Below are 25,295 nucleotides of genomic sequence, written 5' to 3' on the forward strand. Positions count from 1 at the left end.
GACCCTCCAATTCAGAAATAATTAACTAAATGGGTTAAATAATAAAATAATAATTAAATTTCCCCCAAATGTTTGAAAATTTCCCCCAAAAGACGTGCTATTTGTCCTCTGGGTTTAATTAACCATTATTTCAAAACCACATATTGCATGTACATTAAATTTTCAAGGTTTATATCACAGTAATATGTTCAATTCCACTTTTGCAAAGTTTCAAATCGTTCGAGCGAATACTTTTTTCGCTAGAGCTGTTGGCGTAAATAAAAACTTTGTGAACGTGGTTATGAGAAAATCAAGAAAGCAAAAGGAAATTTCAGTTATAAGCAGCACATTCGAGTTTAGTAAATTTCTTGTTTTCTCAAGTGTTCATTGATTAAAAAAAAAAAAATGTTAATTTAGAAAGGAGAACACTGGGGCTCTCTAAATTTCTCAAAATCGATTTTTTTTCCCGAAAATTAGGGTGTTTGCCTACAGAAGAGGGTGTACAGAATGAAATTTTCAAAAGTTTCATATGATGTTTTTTCCAATATTTGTAATCAATTGGAAAGAAATGCGAGTATCTCTGAGAACTCGAATGAAGTAAACAGCCATATTTGTTTTGCATGCTTTCAGGATGCAGTTCCTCTGTCCCTTGGCCAGGAATTCAGTGGATATGCAACACAGATTGAATTTGGTATCCAGAGGGTGAAGGCCTGTCTTCCAAGGCTCTATTATCTTGCCATAGGTTTGACCTTTTTTTTTTGTGTGTGTTTATTTGGGTTATAGTATAATACAGGGTGAGTCAAAATGAATATAGCGATTACAAACAGCTATAACTATTTAATGAAAAAAATATATCAATAAGATTTACACAGAATGTAGACGGAACTTCAAAATTTTGTATATGTTACCGTTAAAGTATATAATGCAGTTATTTTATAGAATACCTAGTTATTCCATGAAATAACTGATAATGTCCTTTAAAGTGTGTAATATGTTATTCATTTGACACTTTAGCTAGTTGTTCTATGAAATAACTAGGTATTCTATAAATTAACTAATGAGATACTGTAAAATAAACAATTTATCTAAAATGAAATAACTAGGCATTCTTTAAATAAACTAATGATTGACAATTAAAGTGAAAAAGAAGCAATTTATCTAATTTATGCAGCGTATAAATGATGTTTATGGAAACGTACCATAAAATCATTTGTTACAACAAGGATTACTAAAATGACACTTGGAATTACAAAGAACATTATTTCTAAAACAAAGACATTGCGCCAACACGCTAAACAAGTTCTCTCCCTATGGCCTGGAATAGTTCATAAATACAGTAGGGGTGGAAAGTAAATGTATTTGTCGTGCAAGATATATGATATAGATTATTTTACACTTAAACGGGCTGCAGATCGTTATTCTATGAAATAACTAGTTAAACCATAAAATACAAGAGAGTTTTACACTTTAACGGACGGACATGATCAGTTATTCCATGAAATAACTAGGTATTCTATGAAATCTTGGGTTTCATACTTTAACGGTACCATATACATATCTCAGAGATTTTCTATGCATCTTCCCTTGGTCACATGGACAATATCTGAGCGGTAGTCCATTTCACGCCATACGCTCTGAAGCATTTGTGCAGTAACCGACACAAGCGCATTACAAATGCAAATTTTCAGTTCTTCAATTGTTTTGGGCAAGGGAAGCACAAACACCCTGTCTTTCGCATAACCCCATAGAAAGAAATCACAGGGTGTCAAGTCTTATCGTTGCCAAGTTTGAATTCAGGAATGTGCGGACTTCCGCTTTGCCGCACCTGCGCTTTACATAAAATTTTTTTTGAAGTTCCCTCTACATTCTGTGTAAATCTTATTGATATACAGTACAACCTCGATATCTCAAATCTCTCGGGATGGGAAAAAAAGTTCCAGACATCAAGTTTTTGAGTTATCAAGGTTTTAAAAAAATACACTAGAAACTCTCACAATTACACACACGTACATTATATGCATTTATATATGTACTATGGAACCACTTTGAATTACGATCAATAAAGTAGTCTTCAATATTTTACTAGATTTGAAATTTTATAATTGTCGAAAGTGCACAGGAAGAGATTGTGAAATGAACAACAACTTCAACTTGGTTTTTCACCTAAAAATTTAAAAATTCTTATTTTCAACTAGTAGCTCTCCACATTCAAAAAGGTTTTTAGCAGCCGTTTTGTAGGAGTTAAAAAAGCAGAATGATGAAAATGAGGAACGCATTTTCCGTTTTCACTTGAAAACTGACTGGCGACAAATCAACCCCCTTTCCTCAAAGTGGACAACATGTTCGAGAAAAATGCACAAAGATTCTAAACTCTGGAGAAAACAAAGCACCCCTATAATACCAACACTTCCCTATTATCTTCCTTCAATCCTCTAATCACAAAGTTTCCAAGAAGAGAGATGAAAACTGGTCCCCGAGACTGGTTTTACTAAAAAAATTGCCGAAGAAAAACGTCAACTGAAACTTGCTTCTGTGCAAAAATTTCGACATATCAAGGGTTTCGAAAAATAAATTTCAAGGTAACTATTGAAAAAAATAGGGGTTTTTATAGAAAATGCAGGGGAAAAATGTTTTTTTGAGACATCAAGGCTTTCGAGATGAGGAAGTTCGAGATATCAAGGTTTGACTGTATTTTTCTTCATTAAATAGTTATAGCCGTTTGTAATCGCTATATTCATTTTGACTCATCCTGTGTAGTGTTTTGAAAAGATCGACTTACACATGTTGCATTGTAAATATGAAAACTAGAAAATAGGAATAGAAGGAACAAAGGGACCAGACCCATTGTAGTTATGGGTCTTCTTAATAAAACCTTGCAACAACACACCAGGGGTGCAGAAATTTTCCTGAGCTAGAAATATCCCTAAAATTATAAAGCTAGTTTTGTTACTAAATTTAGCAAATTAGTTTCAAGGCTTAACTTAAGCAAGCATATTTTTGGGTTTTAGGCATTTGGAACTTTTAAAATAATTCAATTGTTTAAAATCATTTTTTAAAACTCTCCCACCTTCATACTTGTTCAAAATTGTATTTAAATTCGAGCAGACAAACTTAAAATATTTAAGGCAGATAAAAGGTGAACATAAGCTTTTCTCATAGAGATATGAGCAATTTGTATATGGAAATGAACATAAGGAAAAAATAGTTTGGTTTTTTAAAATTAGGATGGATGACAGGTAAATATGTTTCAAATTTTAAAAAGTTTCACTTCAAATTTCAATACAAAAAAACTTGTGAAATAAATATAAAAAATGCTTTTTTAATTGACTATTTCTATAAGCTTGGTTGCATGAAAAATTATGAAATAAAATAAGCACCATATATACTTGCATACAAGTTGAGAAATTCCAAAAACTTTTACATCGACATCTACGGGGGAAGGTACAAAATAATGGAAAACATTGAGCAGATTCTGAACATGCTCTTAATTTCGAGTTTCATGAAATAGGAAAAATGTTTTTAATAAAAATCTAAATATCATCTCCGGAAGACTTGACACTGGTACACATTAGAGAGAAATATCACTGAATAAATTTAAAGTACAAATATTTTTACCAGGGCTGCGGAGTCGAACTCCGACTCAAGAGTTTTAGGGCCTTTGACTCCGACACCTGTATCCCAAAATCAGTCCAATGAGTCCAACTTATTCACAACCTCGGCTGAAATGGATTCAAAGGGAAAAGACTGACTCTGACTCTTGGAATTTTAAAGCCTTCAACTCCAGACTCGGATTCGTTTACCTCAAAATCGGTCAAGCTCTGACTTAATAAAACATATTTATTTTGATGTGCTTTTTATTTATTTATTTATTTATTTATTTTTTTTGAAAACGATTAAATAGTGTTTTATTGAGAAAAAAATAGCTGCATTGTTTAAAAGGTGCTATTGCTTTATTTGTTCCTTAATTTATGCTTTACGTATCTATTTCATCAGATGAGAGAGGCTCATTTTGCTTCTAAAAATTAGCAAAAACATTAAAAAGGTATATTTGATATAATTTGCAATCTTATCTAATCAAGAGAAGATTGATCAGATGCTATAAAGTTGATGTTGGCATACAGGAAAGAAGGCTCATTTAGTTCTGGATGAACTTCTTTTTAAATTGTTACTATCACTGTGTCTTAATTCTGTTTTAATAGACATTATTTAAATTCTAATAAAATTTAAATGAATATAACATTTTAAGAAAGAAAAAAATGTTATCTTCTAATAATTTTTTTCTGAATGAAAATAAGATATTACTTAAATTTAAGTACAGTCGGACCCCGATTTAACAATCCTCTATTTAACGAATTTCGCGATTTAACGAATTTTTCTTTTTCCTTGACTAAAATGAAAGCCAAAACCCTCTATTTACCCAAAATTATCCCCCGAATTAACAAATTATTTTAACAGCCAAATTTTTTTTTTTTTTTTTTTGAAATTTGAGTTAGAAAGTATTGGATTGTTTTCCGAATGTTACATCCATATTGTCCGAAATAGAAAAAGACTTTTCTTCTAATCAATCGGCAATTTTTGACGGGCAAGGGGGGCAACCAACAAATATTGATTTTGATGCAGAAAGCGATTGAAAATTTCCCATTAAAACTGTTACTTTTTCAAATGCTTTACATGGCCTGGAAACTAAAAACATATATCATGCAGCAGGCTGTAAATGACGCAGTATTTTCTTCTCTCCATAAAGTCGAAAGAGAACTGTTTCGAGTCGAGTATCAAGAAAATTGTCAAACATCTACTACTCAATTGTTTAAAATTTCAAATTAACTCGTGTGTAATAACTCGTGGAATGCTGAATAAAAAGTATACACTTTATAATTGTGTATATTTTTGTGCAGTTGCTTATTACGGATTTTAGGTAAAGTAAGTGCAATTAAAAAATTTTAAAAAATCACTCCCCGATATTACAAATAACCATCGGGGTCCGACTGTATTAATTGCTTTTCAGTGTAATGATACATTCCTCTGTAGTGATCTTTGCCAGGGTTGGCAAGTTTTTTCCGGGGGCGGAAAAAACCATGGAAAAAACCACGGTTTTTACCGCCCGGCAAAAATAGGTTTTTGCCAGTTTTTGCCAAAGTGGCAAAAATAGATTTTGTGTTAACAACTTACGGCAGTTTTTTTTTTTTTTCTTTTATATAAAAGTAAAAGCATTAAAAGATTTTGATAAAAGGCTTTGCCATTTTCTGTAGAGTGAGCCAGTATTACTAAAAAGTAGAGTGAATATAGAATGCACATATTAATCATCTTTTTTTTCTTCTTTTTAAATTCTTCTCTTGGCTATCCATTTTCCTAGTAAATGAAAAAAAAATGCATTAATTCTTTAGTGAGGAAAAGTTAATATGTTTCTATATTCAAGTAAATATTGTTATTAATTAAATAGCTTAAAAATCTTAGTGGGATCAAAAAAAGTGATTAATTAAATATATATATATAATTAGAATTCAATCTTTTTATTAATTTACTAAGCTTAAGTAAACATTCTTTGTTTTAGCATTGAAGGAATTGGCTCATTCTGAAAAAATTGTTTTAGCAAACATTTAAAATCTTAAGTTTTGCAATCCCAACATTTGTTTTTTATTTATTTTTTAGCTTATAAATTAGAAGTAACGTGGAGAGACATAACTAAAATATTAAAGTGCATTATTTATATTATATTGACACTATTTCTTGATTAACAATACAATGCAACTTTATTTGCAATTAGGTTTTTGCCGTTTTTTTCCATTTTTGCCATGATTTTTTCCACTGTCCCGGCAAAAATACCTTTTTGCCGGCAAAAAACCCAACCCTGATCTTTGCACTAAGTTAGCTAAGTATTTTTGTATCAAGGTTCTACAATATGCAATATGGAATGGTTGCTATATTAATGTAGTTTAGAAGAATTCAACTTGTTTTTATTGAAGCTTGTCTAATGTTTAACTCTTTTGTTATGTAGGTGGCACTGCGGTGGGCACCGGGTTAAATACTCGCATTGGATTTGCTGAGAAAGTATCTGCCAAAGTGGCAGAAATCACAGGTATTAAATTTTTTAAAATTTATTTTATGAGAAAGATGCATGTGTGAGCATGAGTGTGGTAATTTTTGCTTTTAGGTTCAACAAAACATATCAAAAAAATTTTTTTTTTTTAGTTTTTATGAATTATAAAAAAAAATCTTGCTTGAATCTTGCTACAAATCGTGCTCACTTTGTAAATGTGTCGTACCAGAAATAACAAATACATGCAGTCTATATTAGGTTTCCTTCTTAGAAGTATGCATAAAATTTTTACTAACTGTTTTTTTTTTTTTTTTTTTTCTGGCAAAATTGGTGTTTTAACAGCCAAAATGTAGTTTAAGTTTTATTTTCAAACAAAACTCAAAAAGGGCTAATTAGTTTAAAATATTTGTAGTCTATATTATTTTTCTCTCTTAGAAATATGCATAAAACTTTTACTGCTTAAAACGTATTTTCTCTGTAAAATATTGCACATTTACATAGATGTGTACTGCACACATATATGCACATATTGAGGGAAAATATATTAGTTTTTTCACTCAAACAAGTCACTAATTGATGTTATTGATATTATTCTGTACTGTGAGAAAAGTAGCATATAATACTTTGGTGCACTCGGAAATTTTAACTACCTTAATATGTAAAAAATGATTAGAAAGCTTTTAAATAAATGTTATTTAATGCTTAGTTGTGCATAAGGTTATATAATTTGTCCATGCTATTGGGAATAATTCTTCAGCATTGATCCAATAAGAACAAAAATTTGGATCATTAAAGTAACTTTATTATAATTTAGACACCATTTAAAATAATTATGTGAAATAACCGACAGTTGATATAATAATTTATGATGATTTTTTAAGCAAGGTTAGTCTTCGTCACTGTCTTCATTCACAACGATGTTAAATTTTTCATCAATGAACAGATAACTTAATATTTCAGCAGGGTTTACTATTTTTACCAAACATGGAGCAAGACACTGAAAATATATGTCAAAAACATATGTCTTAAGCTGTATCATATTTAGCTGAGAGGATGAATGAAAATGGCAAGATTAAACTCCATTATGTCAAAATCACACCTAATATTATAAAATTTGAAGTGACATCCCGACGTACTAAGTCAGAAACGTATCGTTACTTTATCGATTATCAGTCAGATAAGAATGACCTCACTGCAGGGTTCGTACAAGTCATGGAATTCCTGGAAAGTCATGGAAAAAAATTTAGCGAATTTCAGACCTGGAAAAGTCATGGAAAATTGAAATTTTCGTTCAAAGTCATGGAAAATTATTTAAAGTCATAAAAAAATGTTCTGGGGCAAAGAGAAAGTAACAGGTGCTAAAAAAGCATAAGAAATATTGAGTGATTTAAGTCTTACATATTAAAACTGGAAAATTGAATGATCGCAAAAACAATTCTGAATTTTGAAATCTCATTACATCCATTTCTGTAGCAGCCACTCGTCTTTTTTTTGCAATGTGATTTTACTGCTTGGACATCACTCATTTTGCATTTACCATTATTTTCAAGACTTTTTATATTCTGTAGTAGCGAATTTGCACATTCTTGATTTTGCTACGCGCACTTAAAAAAATGCAATTCAATTGCCTCCGAGTTTGTTTCCATCACTCGTAAAAACTTTATTACTAAATTTATCAGAATTTATCTCAATTTGTTGGAAGTTTTAGAAAATGAATATCTTCAGTCAGGTGATGAAACACAGAAATAGGGGAATTCTAATACTCCAAAACAGTACTGCCCAACATACAGCCCGCAGAACTAATCCATGCCACCCACTGCTACGTTCAGTGTCAGGAATCAAACCCTATGTTCAGGAATCTCTGAACCTACTAATTTATATGCATTTGAAAATGTGCAAATAAGTAAACAAGTACATTTGAATCAGAATATTTATTCGCTATTGAATGTTTTTCTTTCTTTTTTTTAAAGTATAAATATCTGGTTTAGAAACATGAATTTACTAAAGAATGGCTTTTCTTTAATGAACCAAAGTACTATCAAGCTATGTGTATGCTTAATTGCACTGCTGATGCTAAAAGGCAACCTTTGAAGCAAATTTATTGAAACTTAGTTAATGACTCATTCAACCTTTGTCCCATTCATTATCATTTTACCTGTTTATAAAGATTGTTAGACATTTAAGCATCGTTATATTTCATTCACTGTAGTTTTACTAACTTTACTAAAAGTTATATGATGAAGACAAATAAGAATAGTTTAGTTTTTAGGTGTACACTGATATTTTTTCAATCACAAGTAAGTGCTTTGATGAGGTAGAAGCATTCACGTAGAAGTTTCGCTAATGCTCATTTCCAAAAAATTTCCAGTTTGAAATTAAATAGTACTATTCTCTTCATGTAGCAAGAAGGTCATGAAATTTTTTTATGAAATCATGAAAAAGTCTTGGAAAAGTCATGGAATTTTTTCATCCGAATAGAGTATGAACCCTGTCACTGGGATTAAACAATATTGTTGTGACTGTGCTAATGGTAGGCGCACTGTCACATATTGGTCACACATTGCTGTGATCATATAATTTCTGTCTCATGCCCGATATTTTTCAAAAATAGTAAAGTCTGCCGAAATATTGAGTCGTCTGTTCATTGATGAAAAAGTCGATGTCGTTGTGAATGAAGAGTGAAAAAGACTAACTTTGCTTAAAAAATATCACCAATTATTATGTCAACTGTCGGTTATTTAACATAATTATGTTAAACAGTGTCTAAATTATAATAAAGTCACTTTAATGCTCGAAATTTCTGTCTTTATTGGATCAGGATTGAAGAATTATTCCCAATAGCATGACCAAATTATATAACCGTCTTAAGTACACAATTTAGCATTGAATCATATTTATTTAAAAGCTCTCTAATCTATTTTTTTTTTACATTCCTAATAACTTCACAAAGGATATATCTTATTTTTTATGGTTTTATTTATGTTTTTTCTAAGATAGTATTTTTGAAATTTAAAAAAAAAAATTTTTTTCCCACTGAACAGACGATTTTTTTATTGACTTAGTTCAAATGATTTTTATTGGCAATAAAAAATATTTAAACTTGTTTAAACACAAAATTATGAAAAAAATCACTTTTTAATATTTTTTATATTGTTCCATCACTTTAAAAAATTAGAAAAAAAATGCCTGAGTGTAGAGGAGTATAAAAGCCATTTTCTGAGAAAATTTGATGACTGACACTTTTCAGAAAAGCATTGAAAAAAAAAATTTTTCGCCATCAAAAATTCGCTTTTCACTTAAAAATTATGTCTATGAAAGTTTTTATGTGTTTTATTTTTAAAAACAAGGAAAAAAATTACCATTCATTAAAATTGAAAAATCAGGGTTTTTTTTGAAAAACTCTAATGGTTTGAGATAAAGACTGAAAATTTGGCTAAGTGATTTTTATTCGATACTAAAATGATCCCGCAAGAGCGGATTTAACATAGAAACCCGGCCACGGCTTTCGTTTGTAAAATTTGTGTTTTCTATGGAATTGCTCAGACATGGTTAACAGATTCCACGAGCTTCATTCCTTTTTTCCAGGGCTGCCATTTGTGTCTGCCCCCAACAAGTTCGAGGCCCTGGCTTCCCACGATGCCATGGTGGAAGTGTCCGGGGCCCTGAATGTGGTTGCCTGCAGCCTCATGAAGATCGCCAACGACATCCGATTCCTGGGCTCCGGGCCCAGGTGCGGACTGGGGGAGCTCACCCTCCCCGAGAACGAACCGGGGAGCAGCATCATGCCCGGTGAGAATTCATTATGTCACTCATATGTTCTATTGCATTCTATTTGTGTTCTATTGCATTCTGTTTCTGTTCTAATGCATTCTGTTTGTGTTCTATTGCATTTTGTTGTTCTTTTGCATTCTATTGGTGTTCTATTGCATTCTATTGGTGTTCTCATTGAGATCTATTGGTGTTCTATTGCATTCTATTGGTGTTCTCATTGAGATCTATTGTGTTCTATTGCATTCTATTAGTGTGCAATTTCATTCTATTGGTGTTCTATTGCATTATATTGGTGTTCTATTGCATTCTAGTGGTGTTCTATTGCATTCTATTGGTGTTCTCATTGAGATCTATTGGTGTTCTATTGCATTCTATTGGTGTTCTCATTGAGATCTATTGTGTTCTATTGCATTCTATTGGTGTGCTATTGCATTCTATTGGTGTTCTCTTACGTTCTATTGGTGTTCTCTTACGTTCTATTGGTGTTCTCTTACGTTCTATTGGTGTGCTATTGCATTCTATTGGTGTTCTATTACAATCTTGGAAAACAATCAGAACACAATAAAGTCATTTACAAAAATTTAAAAGGGCAGTGCGACTATTTAGTGACTTACAAGGGACTACAAAAATCGTCCTTAAGTAGAATGCGTCCTTAAATAGAATGCTTTTAAAACTACAGTGGAGCATCCGGGGCCGTAAAAAGTCATCTTTAAGTAGAGAAAGTCGTTAAATAGAGCATCGTTAAACAGAGAGCCAACTGTATTTTTTTTTTCTGAAAGAGAATGCTTAAAAACATGGGGGCTGGCCATTTTTAAAATAATTTGACTAAGTTAAATATTTTTGAAAAAAAAATTTTAATTGGTGCACTTTCATTGTTTATGCTTCTGTTAAGGCAAAATATTTAATTATCTTCCTTATTCACATGTGTTGGCAATGATATGGTTGATATCAAGAGTAGAGCGCAGTTTAATTCGCTTCTTGATTATCATAATGTGGAAGCAAGGAAGACAAATGCACCAAAGTACATCATTTGTGACGTCATAAAGACCTCACCTTATTTTCAAAATTGGACATTTAAAAAAAATAATTAAAAATGAAGTGTTGGGAAAACGAAAGTTTTTTCTCGCTTCATGTTATTTTTTTTCCCTTTCTATCAATTTCAGTGACTAAAAGTAGTACTCTTTTGACGGAACGAAACAACCCCATTAGGATGAGTTCTCAATCCTAACAAACCAGGGTGCATCATCACGCTCCGTGAAGATTCTTGATATCGTTAAATGCAGGGATCAAAGTCGTCCTATATTTCCTGTAAATCCTATATTTCCAAAAAAAAAAATCCTATATTTTTGGTACCCCAGAGGAATTCTACACCTTATGCATAACGAGTTATGTGACTTTTCATTGAAAGTTATGCCATGCTTCATCAAAAAAGAAGCTCTGAAAGGGAAAACTGGTGAAAGTTTACTTTAGTTAGATCCAATAAAATATTTGAAATTTCATGTTGCCCCGATAGCTCCAAATGTACCACAAAAAAAAGTATCCTGCACTTGGTCTAAAATTTATAACTTTCTTCTAAAAGCTAATATTTTTCTATATATTTTTAAAAAACATGAGGTAAATTTTCAGAAATTATAAAGCTGAAAAATATAAACAATAAAGTAGGTAATTAGTATTAAGTAGGAGATTTTGCTCTCATGCAATATTCAAGTCTCCTACATAGTACTCAAAAATATGGGGTTTTTCATGTCAAATTTTTCATTTAAATACATTATTTTTTTATTATTCATTTGCAAATGTTGATTGAAATATGTGTTGTCTAATAATTTTTGTAAGTGTTTTTTAATATAAATTTGTCTTAATTTTAAAAAAAATAGAAAAAAAATCAATTTTTTGAAAAAAGGTCTCCTGTTGTGTACCTTAATATTTTTGAAAATTTTGACAAATATTTTTGTGGTACATATGGGCTACAAGAGCAATGTTTTATCAACATGAAATTTTGTTAAAATTATATGAAAATTTTTACAATTGTTTTCACATAAAAGCAAAAATATAAGAGGGTGTGCAACTTGAAAAAACAATTTTCGTTTTTTTTTTGGATACACCCTAATGTACATCAATGACGAAGATATTCCTATGTTGTAGATAACCCCGTCAATAAGCATTGGAATTTCATCTTTAACCTGAAGGATGAAAACCTGCACTAGTCTAATTTGACCAAACTTCTTAAGGCTTTTCTGAGTTTCTCTCATGGCCAAAGAGGTTTAACAAAAGATGTGACTAGTGACAAACCGAACATGAGTTTAGACACAATTGTTGCTCTCAAAGTTGTAAAAGACTCGTAAAACACTGGAAAATGTTCATGTCAACTAAAAAAAATTGATCCAGTTGTGCGAAGCAACACACTTGAAATATAAGGAACAGGAAGAAAAAAAATCTGGAATAAATGAGAAGAAAGAAAAATACAAAACCTAAATCAGGAATGATGTAACAAAAAATTCTTGAGATAAAGGATTTGAGGAAAGCATTAATTCAGCTCTGGCAATGATGGATAAGGGGAATACGAAATTAAAAATTAGGCCTCAAATTGTAAATGAATACATGACTGACATTGAGGCTGGGCAAGCCATAATAGACACTGTTAATAAACATTTTAAAAGCTAATCAGAAAGAGTCAAGCAGTTCAATGTAATTTGTTGCTAAACCATTTTGATTTTTAATTGAAATAAATCGTTATTTCCAATAATATTATCACTGTTTTTATTTATTTATTTTTTGAATGTGAGAAATTTAAATTTTAATGTTTAGATAGTAAAGAATCAATTTGGTATATCTAAAAAATTTTGTGTACATATTTTTTCATCAGTGGCACTGAAAGGTAACTTTTTTATGATATATATATGCAAAATTTAATCTTTTTTTTTTTGGTGTCCTATAAATCCTATTTTTTTTAAAAAATGTGTCCTATATTTTTTCAAAAAATGTCCTATATTTTGTCAGCTGGTCACTTTGATCCCTGTTAAATGTCTTAAATCGAGGTTTAATTGAGTTCTCTTTCCTGGTGACATAACTGCTAACTTTCCCGATTTGTTTGGGAGTCTATCAAATTGTGATGCCTTTTCCCGAACTTTTTAATGAAGTTTATGTCTCCCTAATTTTCACTGTAACTATTAAATTACCTAAAAAGGGAATTTTTACTAGTCAGAGTTGTGAGGAAAATCCCTAAAGTAAAACAGATGCGATCGCAAAAACGAAACCTATATAACCCTTATACAAGAATATGACAATTGTGTATGTCTGATCATTTTTGAAGCATGTTTATTTCATTTCTCTCATGATTGGGTTTTTGAGATGACGTATTAGTTGCATTGCCATGTGTCAGCTCCTCAAAAATTTAGACATTCTTCCAACTTCAAAACAATATAATAAAATTCATCTAATCAATTTTTTTATCAAAAAATAAATGAGGCTGTTCCTTGTATTCAGTCGGAAATATTCGAAGAAAACTTCAGACTGGACTTTAGTGCATTCTAAGCATGAGCAGGAGACATCAGCTTCCTTAGTTTAACAGTTGTGAATAGCATTTTTTTGTTTTTAGGTTAGCAGCAGAGTTGCAAGTCAACTGGCTGATGTTTATAAAGTTAAAAATTGTCAGAAAATTTCCAAAGTTTAAATTTTTCTTTGCACTTAATATATTGTATACATACATGCAATATCATATTATCCAAAAATATGGGAACTTTGTGTGACTAGAGTGCTCAGAAAAATAAATACCTGAGTGAATACCCTGCTTGGGTTCAGTGTTGCCAGATTGAGGGAAATTTCCCCATTTTGGGGAAGTTTGGTGCCCTCTGGGGAAATTTTGGGAAAATGGGTTTTGAGGGGAATTCTTTGGGGAAAATTTTTTTTCTTGGGGAAAACCTGGGGGAAAAAAAACCTCTGGGGAAAAAAATTGTATTGAAATTCGCGTCTTGTCATCTGGTAGTTACATTGTTTGTATCAAACAGCGTTGGTTTAGGTTTGCTCAACTTTATGGAATTTGCATTTCGCATTATGTGGAATATTATGCTACGGTTCCACATTAATGATGACTTGGTAATTTAGTCATCCATCTTATGATAATTTTGCTCAGGATAATGTTCTTAAAATTGGAATAGAAAAAGAACAAAATCGAATTTTCGAAAAATCGCTTAAAGGTGCACACCCCTATGCTACAAACTAATTCTTTGCCAAACTTCATGAAAATCGGTCGAACGGTCTAAGTGCTATGCGCGTCACAGATATCCTGACAGAGAGAGAGAGATCCGGACAGAGAGACTTTCAGCTTTATTATTAGTAAAGATAAAAAAAGGATAAAGATAAAGAAGGCAAAAAAAAAAAAGCGTGAAAATGGAAAGAAGAAAAAGTTGGGGAATTTTATAAGAAAATTTCGCTATTTGGGGGGGAAAAAAATTTCAAGAGACAAAAAGTATCAGAGGAAGTCGATTCATTTTATGAAAATGTTAGTGGAAAAATAATTTTTGAATTTGGGGAATTTTGACATAAAACATCGCTTTTTGGGGAAAAGTTGGAAGGGTATTGGGGAAATCTGGATTTGACCATCTGGCAACACTGCTTGGGTTTTTACCTTAAAAAATAAATACCCAGGCATTTTACATCACTATATGTGCACAAACATTTTACTGAAGGTTAAAAGTCCGTAAGTACACGCCTCGACTCATATTGCCAACTTTGCCGCCATTCTTTTGTTATGTTAGACCGAAACTTAAACTCTCATTCAAAAAAAAATCGCTCCCCTGAAGATGTCTGCTTGTGACCCCCCAGGCAAGGTGAACCCGACCCAGTGCGAGGCCATGACCATGGTTGCCGCCCAGGTGATGGGTAACCATGTGGCCACCTCCATAGGGGGCAGCAACGGCCACTTCGAGCTCAACGTCTTCAAGCCCATGATGGTGGCCAACGTCCTCAGATCGGTCAGACTCACCGCTGACAGCTGCCTCTCCTTCACAGACAACTGCGTCAAGGGGATCGTCGCTAACACGTGAGTCTGTTGTCTCTTCTTTTTTCAAATCCAACTAATAGTTCACTCTTCCTGCATATATATTTATACATGCAGGGTGTACCGTATTATATTATTCAAATTTTATCCTAATATATTATGCAAATATTATTTTTATGCAAAAATGTTAATTAAAATTGGAATAAACTAAAACAAAGTGATCAATTAATGAGACTAAAGAATATTGCATTCACATCGGGTCTAAAGTCGCATATGCCAAATTTCAAAAGAATCCTATCGCAGGAAGTGGGTGAAAATTGAGTTGCAAGATTTGAACAAAATATATACAGGGTCTTCCGTTTGAACCTGCAAGGCCTTTATTTTCGCAATCGTTAGTCCTATATGTATACTTCCAATAGCAAAAATGTTCAAAATCTAATGCAGAGTTAAGATATTGAAAGTTTGAAATAAAAATAAAAATCAGTCAAAAAATACAAAATTTAACTTTTTATACGGGCCCTAGGTCCCCCAACTTATCTATAGGGAAATAATCTCCATTGTAAAAAAATTCCAACACAAAAAGTTTGAAATGAGTACGACCAATATTCATCGAGATATGAAACGCAGCGTTTTGTGACTTGCACAGAGCCGTGTCCAAGGGGAGGGTTTTAGGGGTTAAACCCCTCCCATTAAAGAAAAAAAAAATATCAATGAATCACTAAACGATTTTCCAAAACGTATTTTAAGTTTTAATTAATTTTAGAGTTAAACTCTGATACAGTATTCACCCTCTTTAATATTTCCCCATGTTTAACAATTACCATTTTCCTCAATTGTATGATTCCCAAGCCCCTTCGCTTCTAAGGCCTTGAAAAAATGGAATGGCTGGAGAGTCCGGCAATGCTGTAAGCATGCAAGGGAAAATTACCTAAACGAATATTAGACAATGACATAGCCCCTCCCCTCCAAAAAAAAACTTAGGGGGCTTGGAAAATGGTTACTTTGCTTACTTTTTTTTTATGGTACGCCTTTAGTGTTGGATGAATTAGTCGTTTCACACATTAGAAAAATGTTTCTATGCGAAACAGCAATTTTTTTCAATGCAATTTTTATTTTCATTAAATTCCTGTTCAATGTTATTTGATGTAAAAACAAAAGAAAAGAAAAGAAACTAGAATTAGGTGGCATAAAAAAAATATGTGTGCTTTTACAAAATGTTCAACTGTACAAATAGGATTTCATTTAGAAAAAAAAAAGAAACGCAAATTGTATTTAAAAAAAAAAAATCCTAATTATCAAACTAAAATGAACTATTCAGCACGCGTGGTTAGTTTTCCTTTGACAACGTAAGTTACATAGGTAAAAAGTTTCAACCCCTCCCTTTATGAAATCCTGGACACGGGCCTGGACTTGCACCACCTTTCCCTCGCCGTCAATAACACCTTTTGGGGGAAAATATAACGATTAACAAGTGTTAAAAATTATATGTGTGCATAGAGTGTGATTTTTCAAATTGTTCGAGGTTTTATAGTGTGTTTTTGTGTATCACGACATAACATTTCCATTTTTGAATAGCAATGAAAAATATAAATACCTTATATTTCTTACTTTGACGACCTGTCATTCTTCTGAAAGGGTGATAGGTTCCAATCTCATCTTCAGTATGGTCCCTTAAAACTTTGAACTGGACTATCTTCTTGAGTTTGGGTCACAAAAATGTCAAGTTTTTTATGTCAGTAATCGTTTTTAATGGAGATTATTTCTCTAAATATTAGTTAGGTTTTTTAGTTTAGGTTTCAGCCTTTTTATTTTTGCTTCAACCTTTCAATATCTTAACTCTGCACCTGATTTTGAGCATTTTTGCAATTGGTAGAATACATCTAGGACAAACGGTTGCAAAGATAAAGGTCTTGCAGGTTAAAACGGAACACCCTGTATAATTAGATAAGATGAAAAAGTGAAATGTTTTTCATTTTAACCAACACAAATTGCAGCTATATCTCCCTCCAGACTGGGGTTTTTTGGTGCTTTGCGTGATTTTTCGAAAAATACTGGGAAGATGTGTATTTTAGTAATTTTTATTTTATTGCATACTTCAATATGTTTTCTTTCTTAATGTAGGAACTATTTGAATGAAATAAAAATCAATTTTTAGTAAGAAATTGTCGAAAAAAGCATGTTTGAAACTAAAAAAAAAAAAAGTTCCGCACAGGAAAGCATAATTTTTAACCATAAAAGTTTACCCAGACTCAATTAAATCTTAAATAAATCTTGAACAAATATCTGAAAATAGGTTTAATTTGAAAATAATCATTATTTGATAAAATTTGCTTTTGTATATTATATTTCAAAGCACAAACTCGAATTTAAACCCAATATTCTATCACGATTCATGCCATAATTTCTGCTTGGTGCTGCCATCTATGTGTGTATATATATATATATATATATATATATATATATATATATATATATATATATATATATATATATATATATATAAAATTAAGCAATCAGAATTTCAAATATTAAATAAATTATAAATAATAAATGATGATAAAAAGGAAAAATGCAAACAGCTATTAAGTAGGAATAGATAAGGAGTGAATACAGAGCTCATCAGCCGTGGAGGATTCATTAATTATGGTCAAAAGACCAAAATTTTTTAACTATGAACTAGAAGAGAATGTTTAAGCTCCAGTACATGCAATATAGAGTAACAATGGGCAAAAGCACTACTTGCTAAGCTAAAAACAATAAACTAGAGCTCAAACCTAAAACTAAAAGCAGGGGGCATAAGCATATATATATATATATATATATATATATATATATATATATATATATATATATATATATATATATATATATATATATATATATATATATACATACATATATAATAATAATAATAAAAGTGAAAAACACTGAAAAGACCACACCAAGAGCCCATAGATGCGCAACGCAGCAAAACTAAAAAGCCAGGTAAATAAAAATAATTCAATATATATATATATATGTATATTGAAAGTAAAAGGTTTGTAGATAGTATCTAAAAAGTTTAGAAACATATAGAACTTGTACTTTTATAGCTAAGAGAGTAAAAATTTGACCCCGAGAGAATCCCGGGCTTCATTCCCTTCACCAAAAACGGCAACTCGAGTGATGCTCGGGCATAGATCTCAAAACTTTTAATGGCTTTTTAAACTCGACGTTAAATCCCGGTTATCACAAATTTGCCATTTCAACTGCGCTTGCGCACGGACTTAGCTGATTTCAAAAGTCTTGCTAAATTAATTACAAACATTTTAAATTCGGTTATAAATATGAGATGGCAAGAGATAAAAATTAGAAACCACAAAGTTTTTTTCTGATTTAGTTTTTAGGCCTCGGTAAAGATTGAATTTTGCGTCTTAATTATTAATGGATTCGGTGTCTGAATCGTCTGTCCTTTTTCATGACTAAATTTTTAACCTCAGAAGAGCGTACTAGAACTGCAGCATCACTTCTACAAAGCTGCCATACAAAGCCGAACCCTCAACCTAAATAAAAATGTATAATACTAAGTTGTTTACGCCTTACGTAAAATATCCGCAAAAGACGGGTTTCTGTACTCATATTCCAATAATTTTTGAAATACACAACGTGTTTTACATTTATGTTAAATAAATATTTCCAAACTAATAAATATTGAAGTGTCATTTTTCTCTTAAGATTATCAGTTATTCATATCCGTAGTTTCACATAATATATCATGAAATCGCTGTGAAAATATTCTAATCGCATTCATTAATTTGGTGGGACTCTCGCTCAGCTTAAATATAAACAAGCAACACTAATAATTCTTAAAACAGAAAGCCCAGAAAGCTAAGTCCGCGCGCAAGCGCAGTTGAAATGGCAAATTTGTGATAACCGAGATTTAACGTCAAGTGCTTTTTAATGCAAAGTTCATATAGTGGCAGTCCTTCATTCGAAAAATACTCATTTATATTTTTTGTTCAAACTTTTTTTTTAAACTAACATTTCGAAACTAATTTGAACATTTCGAAAAAAGGAAAGTTTCGTGGAACCCTTGAGTGATCTCCACAGAGCCCCGGGGTTCCGCAAAACACAATTTAAGAAGCACTGGTCTAAGACCTATTCTAAGAAGATTCTTCTGCTTTTATATAGGTGTTTAGCAAGACTACATTTGGAGTATGCTGTGTAGTTTTGGTCGCTTTATCTGAGGAAAGATATTTGTGTATTGGAAAATGTTCAAAGAGGGGTAACTAGACTAGTAAGGGGACTTTCAGACTTAGATTATGATACCAGACTTAATAGGCTTAACATGTATAGCCTGGAGCAAAGGAGGATCAGAGGGGACCTGATCCAATTGTTTAATATAATTACAAACTGAGCTCATGTATATCCGATATTTTCAACCTGTGAAAGTTAGGATATTTTATAAAAATTTTAGTGTGGGGGCTCCTTTGCTGTGGATGACCCGGGGCAGTAGCCCTGCCTGCCATCCCTTAAATCCGGCCCTGAGTGCTTCATCTCAACTTTCCAAGTAACTTGTATGTCTAAGCTTCTTCTCCCGAACGACAGTGAACTGACCATCGAGCCAGGTATCGATGGATTCATCATCTTCCCGTCGTCATGTTTGGCTATTTAACACAATCCTCCGATAATAATTAGCGGAGATATCCATTAAAAACTATTAATTATGACTCTTAGATTTCCAAATCAAATCCATATTTTTCGAAGACTTTCCTCCGTTTAAATTATTATTCAGTGCTTCATCTCAACTTTTCATAACAATGCTCTTATTAAAATTTGTAGTTGTAGTGTGAAGAAAATTGTTAAATGAAAGATCTGTTGCCATTTTTTTTCTTGAATATAAACAAATAAAATTTTGGTTTTTGTTTTAAGGCTTTTCCTTCAATTGGGGGATTTAAAATGTTTACTTTTTTGGTTATTTTCCCGCAATCTGCCTCAAAACTTTACTGATTTTTTTTTTTTTTCAAGCCTGATTGTTGAACACGCGTTACATAACTATTATTTTCAAGGTGCACCATGCAATGCCGGGTGAGGCAGATAGTTTATCAAAATAAATGATGTTAACGAATTAAATTTTTGCATGGAAAGCAGGACAAGGGGTCATTGTTTTAAGCTGTTCAAATCTCACGCTAACTTGAATAAGGGAAAACTACTACTTTAGTAGGGTCGTGGGCACTCGGAATAGCTTACCGGAAGAGGTAGTACTGAGCAAGGGGGTGGATAGCTTTAAGAGGGCCATTGATCTTCATTGACGACTCATAAACTGACTAGGACCAGCCTGGCTGGGCCCAGAGCCAGGGTTGGCAAAAACCCGGGTTTTTTTAAAAAAGCCCATGCACCCAGGGTTTTTTGGGTTTTTTTTAAATTAAACTCAAAAAAACCCAACTAAAGCTGGGTTTTTTAAAAGAAATGTGGGTTTTTTTGTCTTTTTTTTAGGAAAAATATGGGGTACTTGTAGCATATTGTAACGTTAGTATAGGAACAAAGCACAAAAATTGTCTTGAGGTGAAAAAAGCTGGAAAATTCCGTGTTTTCTGAAGAAAGGTATGAAAGACGACGAAACCCAAGAATGGTGAAGTTTCAGATTTTTTAGTTTCCATGATTACCAACAGTTAAGGTAAAGTTACTTCTCGAGTGATAAAATCTTTTGTTTGTTTTTAATTACTTTTTTTTTTTTTTGCATTTTACTTTATTGTATTTCATTTTGTTATGCAAAACTACTGTAGAACCTCAAGTATTTTAAATCTCTTTTTACTGAATTCCAGCTTAATCAACACATTTCTTTGAATTTTATGCTGCCTAATTTTCGATTTCTGTGTACAGAGTAAGAAATATTAAACTTTTTCGTAAGATAATGAAAATACTGTACATTCTATTCTGTTTTCTTTCTGACCGTTTGTAAAAACTGTTAATTTCTAAAAAAATATACCTTGTCTATTCGAGATTTGTGACATGTTGGTTTGCAGAAAATAATTTGCATGAAAGCCTTTTAGCTAGAGAACTTTCCTCTGTACAATCTACAAATACTGAGAAAATCAGACGTGACATGACTTAGTCAAGATAATTTTGAGTTATTTATTGACCAGTTAAAGAAAAAAGTTAAATATATTTATTTAAAATCTTGAAGTATTTTTTAATGCCGTTAAGAGTTAAGAAATACTATTAAAGTTCAAAATTCATTTTTTATGTCCATTGTGCGTGGTAAGAACAAATAAAAAAGAAGTTTAAACTGTGTAAGTATTTAAATTAATAAATTTTTTTAAAAACTTCTACAAAAATTTTAAGAAACCCAAAAGTGGGCTAAATAATGGGTTTTTTTAAATGGGTTTTTTCAAAAAAAAACCCATTGGGTCCAACCCAATTGGGTCCAATCCGGCCAACCCTGCCCAGAGCAGAGCCTGTTGCTGGTTGTCACATTTGTATTTTTATTTCATCTTGTGGTGTCATCCGCAGGGACAAGATCAACAACATCCTGAACGAGTCCCTGATGCTGGTGACAGCCCTCAACCCCCACATTGGCTACGACAAGGCCGCCAAGATCGCCAAGACTGCCCACAAGGAAGGAACCACCCTCAAGGAGGCAGCCATCAAGCTGGGATTCCTGACCTCGGAACAGTTCGACAAGTGGGTCCGACCAGAAGACATGTTGGGGCCCAAGTGATTGGGCACCATAGGGAGACACTAGGATATTATAATTTGTAATATATTTCTAAATAAATCACCTTTATTGCTATGCGAGACTCATTATTCTAACCACCAAACGGCACAAACTTGAGGGTCACGGATTTGGACAAAATTCTAGATATAGGTCGATTCCAACTAGATATGAGCCCAGGTAGAGCCTGGCTCATAGGCCCTAGTTCAGCTGCAACGGGAGTCCAAAGATGTTAATTTGGACCCAGAAATACAATGGTATTTCCTGTAAAATTACCATTTTTATCGATTTTTTTGCTGTTGCACTGCAGAATGAGCCGTTTGCATGCTTATCTTTGAATTAATTAAGTTGAACACTAGTTTTTAATAACCCGTTCTCAAATTCAAATTGGCTACTGTTTTTAATTTCAATAACTTGAATGCCGAAATAACGTAGTGACAGGATATTTATCGTTTGCAAATGAAAAACTAAATATTTTCATTTTATATTAATCCTCTGCTATTAACAAGTATTTATCGTTTGCTAATAAAAACAGTTACTTTAACTGGATATTTATTGCCTGCTATCAAAGATATCCCACATTGATAGGCAAAAAATGGGAGAAGAGAAGACACTGTGATTTATTGCACATGGCACACAAAAGAACAAAAATACAAGATTGTTTCGACTTTTCAACTGACTTAGATCATGCCCATAAATAAATACGTGTCCTCTCTTATACACAATTTATTTACAAAAGATGAAAAAGATGTTGGGAGATCGAACATAGTGTCAAATTAAGAAATTCCAATGAAAACGCCATTGCATTTCTGGGACCAAACTATCTGTGACCCTCAAGTTCGTGCCGTTTGGTCGTAAACTTTATTCTGGGTCCAATAGAGAATGATTTTACAGTAGAAGACCGTTATAACGCACACATTGGGAACAGAGCTTTTGCGTTATTACAGGTTATTGCGTTATATAGATCGTTTCACAAATTTTGAAACTAATATTCAGAATATATCTATATATTAGCACTTCAGAATGAGTTTTATCTGCAATGAGTATTAAAGCACCAATATTACAATTAGTTATTCACAAATAAATATGTTTCACAATCAAAATCCTGCACTTCTGCTCGCTTCATGGTTTGCATAACAGCTGCATTTTCAAGAGCCATCTGGTATTTTCTGTTTACTATAAGTTCTAACTTTCAATTTAAAAGCTTTGAATTAAGATTGAAAGATGAAAAACTTTCAAGATTTAATTTGTCTAGCACTTTTTATGTTAGCAAAGCAAAACAGAGGGATTTCTTAAACTTCAAAACCTATTGTTTACTTCTGAAAAGTTGTGCAGTTTATAGAGAATTGCGTTATATAGGTCGGCGTTATAACGGTCTGCTACTGTACTACCATTTTTCTGTACTTTTACAAAAACCGTGTAGTAAATTGCTACCTTGTGCAGGTAAACGGGAGTGTCTGCAGAAATCAGTTTTTGAGGTGGTTGAAGGAACGCTTTTTGTATTCAATACTAACAATGGGTTAACAAAAAAGAAAGTATTGTATTCGGGAAAAAAATTTCAGTCAAAAATCGACCTTAATTTCCATTTTGCTCACCCCCGAATGAATGCTGAGTTTTTTTTTTCGACTCGACCACACGTGAAGTGCCTAAGAATGTATAGACGCCCGAAATATCCATTTGACGATTCCCGAGTTAATTATAACGAGTTTTCTCATGACGTCTGTATGTATGTGTGGATGTGCGTATGTATGTCACATAACTGAAGAAAGTTGAAATTTGGTATTTAGGCTCCTAGTGGGGTCTAGTTGTGCACCTTCCTTTTTGGTTGCATTCAGATGTTCCAAAAGGAGCCTTTTGCCCCTTCCGGGGGGGGGGGGGAAACATTGTTAATTTTCGATTTAAACTCAAGTGGTGTTATAATTTGGCGGACACTTGGCGATATATATATCTCGCCAGTCTTTTGGTCGCCAAGTTTTGTCGCCAACTTGGCGATTTTCTTTTTTAATCTGTTTCAATTTGGCCACTGTTGGTGATATTTAGAGAGTAAGCTATTGAATCACATTAAAATTGCCAGTAATGGAGAAATGACATTAAATTGGAGTAAAAGGAAGTCATGTGATGCACACATCAGCTCGTTTGAAGTGAAAAGCGCAAATTTCATCTGAAAAAGGAAATAAAAATTTAGATTTTTATAAAACCAGTATTTTTTACAGTTATCTGATATATATAAGTACCAGACCGCTCATGATAGAAAAATAAATAGAGTCGTGACTAATTAATGTAAAAAGGGATTTTTTCCACCAGAAAAGCAGAATCAAAACGGCCCTGGGTAGTCTTTTGATGGGACAGTCGACACTCGACATAACAATCTCTGTTGTCGAAACAGAATGGGTCGTTATAACGTACGGTATGTTATTAAGTCATTTTTTGTAATGCACGAATAGTTGTTCATAGTTATGCTTTGTTTTAAAAGAGAAACAAGAAACTGACAAGATAACGAAATATTTTTTTGGAAAAATGTTAATTTCTTTCTCTTAAAAAAAAAAATTATACTGCAATGGGGTTGTTTCCTCCAGTCAAAAGTAGTACTTTTTGTCACTGAAATTGATAGAATAAGCCAAAAAAAAAACATGGCCCCAGAAAATATTTTTATTTTCCCAACAGTTATCTTTTAATTATTTTTTTTAAATATCCGATATGTCAAACAAGGCTTGGTCTTGATGACGTCACAAATGATGCTCTTTGGTGCATCTTTCTACCACATTTCCTCGTTATGATAATCAAGAAGCTTATTAAAATATCGCTCTACGCTTGCTATCAACCCTATCGTTGCCAATACAAGTGAGTAAAGATGCGAAATAAATATTTTGCTCTGTGAATGGCAACACAATGGCATTTCATCATTTGTGACGTCATCGGGGAAAAGCGTAAACAATGAAAGCGCACCGATTTAAGTAATTTTTTGAAAATATTAAACATTAACAAATTATTTAAAAATTGGTCAGATCCTATGTTTTTAAGCATGCTCTTTCAAAAAAAAAAAAAAAAAAAAATACTTTTAAAATTTTGGAAACGACCCCATTTGTAGAACCTTTCCGCTTTTTTGATTTTTTCGAAAAATATAATTCGTAATGTCTACTATTTGTGTTTGGTTTTCATCACTTCTTTGACCCCATACCAACAAAATTCCGAAAATTCTTTTCAAAGGTAATATTTTACCTTTCGAAACATAAAATGTTTAAATATTAATTTTCGAATAGTTAGTCCCGAGGATAATACAGATATTGAAACTTAGTCCTGGAAGTTATCTTTACTAATAATAAAGCTCAAAGTATCTCTGTCTGGAGGATGTTTGGATCTCTGTGACGCGCATAGCGCCTAGACCGTTCGGCCGATTTTCATGAAATTTGGCACAAAGTTAGTTTGTAGCGCGCGGGGGGGGGGGGAGCAACTCGAAGCGATTTTTCGAAAATTCGAATTTGTTTTTTTTCTATTTCAGTTTTAAAAACATTTTCGGAGTAAAATTATCATAAGATGAACGAGTAAATTACGAAATTATCATGACGTGGAATGGGAGAGCGAATGAACATAGCCAATCGGCGAGAAATTCGTCATCCATTATTTGTAATAAGTCGAACCGAATGACCTTTTAATTTTAAACTACGGGCAAAGCCGTGCGGGTACCACTAGTATTGGAAAAAACGGTTCAGTTTGCACGCTCTAATAGACGGCAAAATAACATTGCATCATATATGGAATATGAAATGGGACTTCATGCATCGGTTGCTATAACGGAAGGTTCTCAGTAATAGGAGGTT

At 32.4% G+C, this 25,295-nt stretch overlaps 1 protein-coding gene across 1 annotated transcript; it reads left to right on the forward strand.

The window, feature by feature from the left end:
* Window positions 1–609: 609 nt before the first annotated feature.
* LOC129232677 (fumarate hydratase, mitochondrial-like) lies at window positions 610–21,555 on the forward strand (the record flags this gene model as incomplete). Its single annotated transcript, XM_054866809.1, is given in 5 exon segments — window positions 610–721; window positions 5,975–6,055; window positions 9,602–9,805; window positions 14,609–14,825; window positions 21,276–21,555. Coding segments are annotated over 5 exon segments (822 nt in total), but the record flags the coding sequence as incomplete, so codon positions are not given.
* Between the last annotated feature and the right edge of the window lie 3,740 nt (window positions 21,556–25,295).

This window comes from Uloborus diversus, unplaced genomic scaffold (assembly GCF_026930045.1).
Source record: "Uloborus diversus isolate 005 unplaced genomic scaffold, Udiv.v.3.1 scaffold_13, whole genome shotgun sequence".
NCBI lineage: Eukaryota > Metazoa > Arthropoda > Arachnida > Araneae > Uloboridae > Uloborus > Uloborus diversus.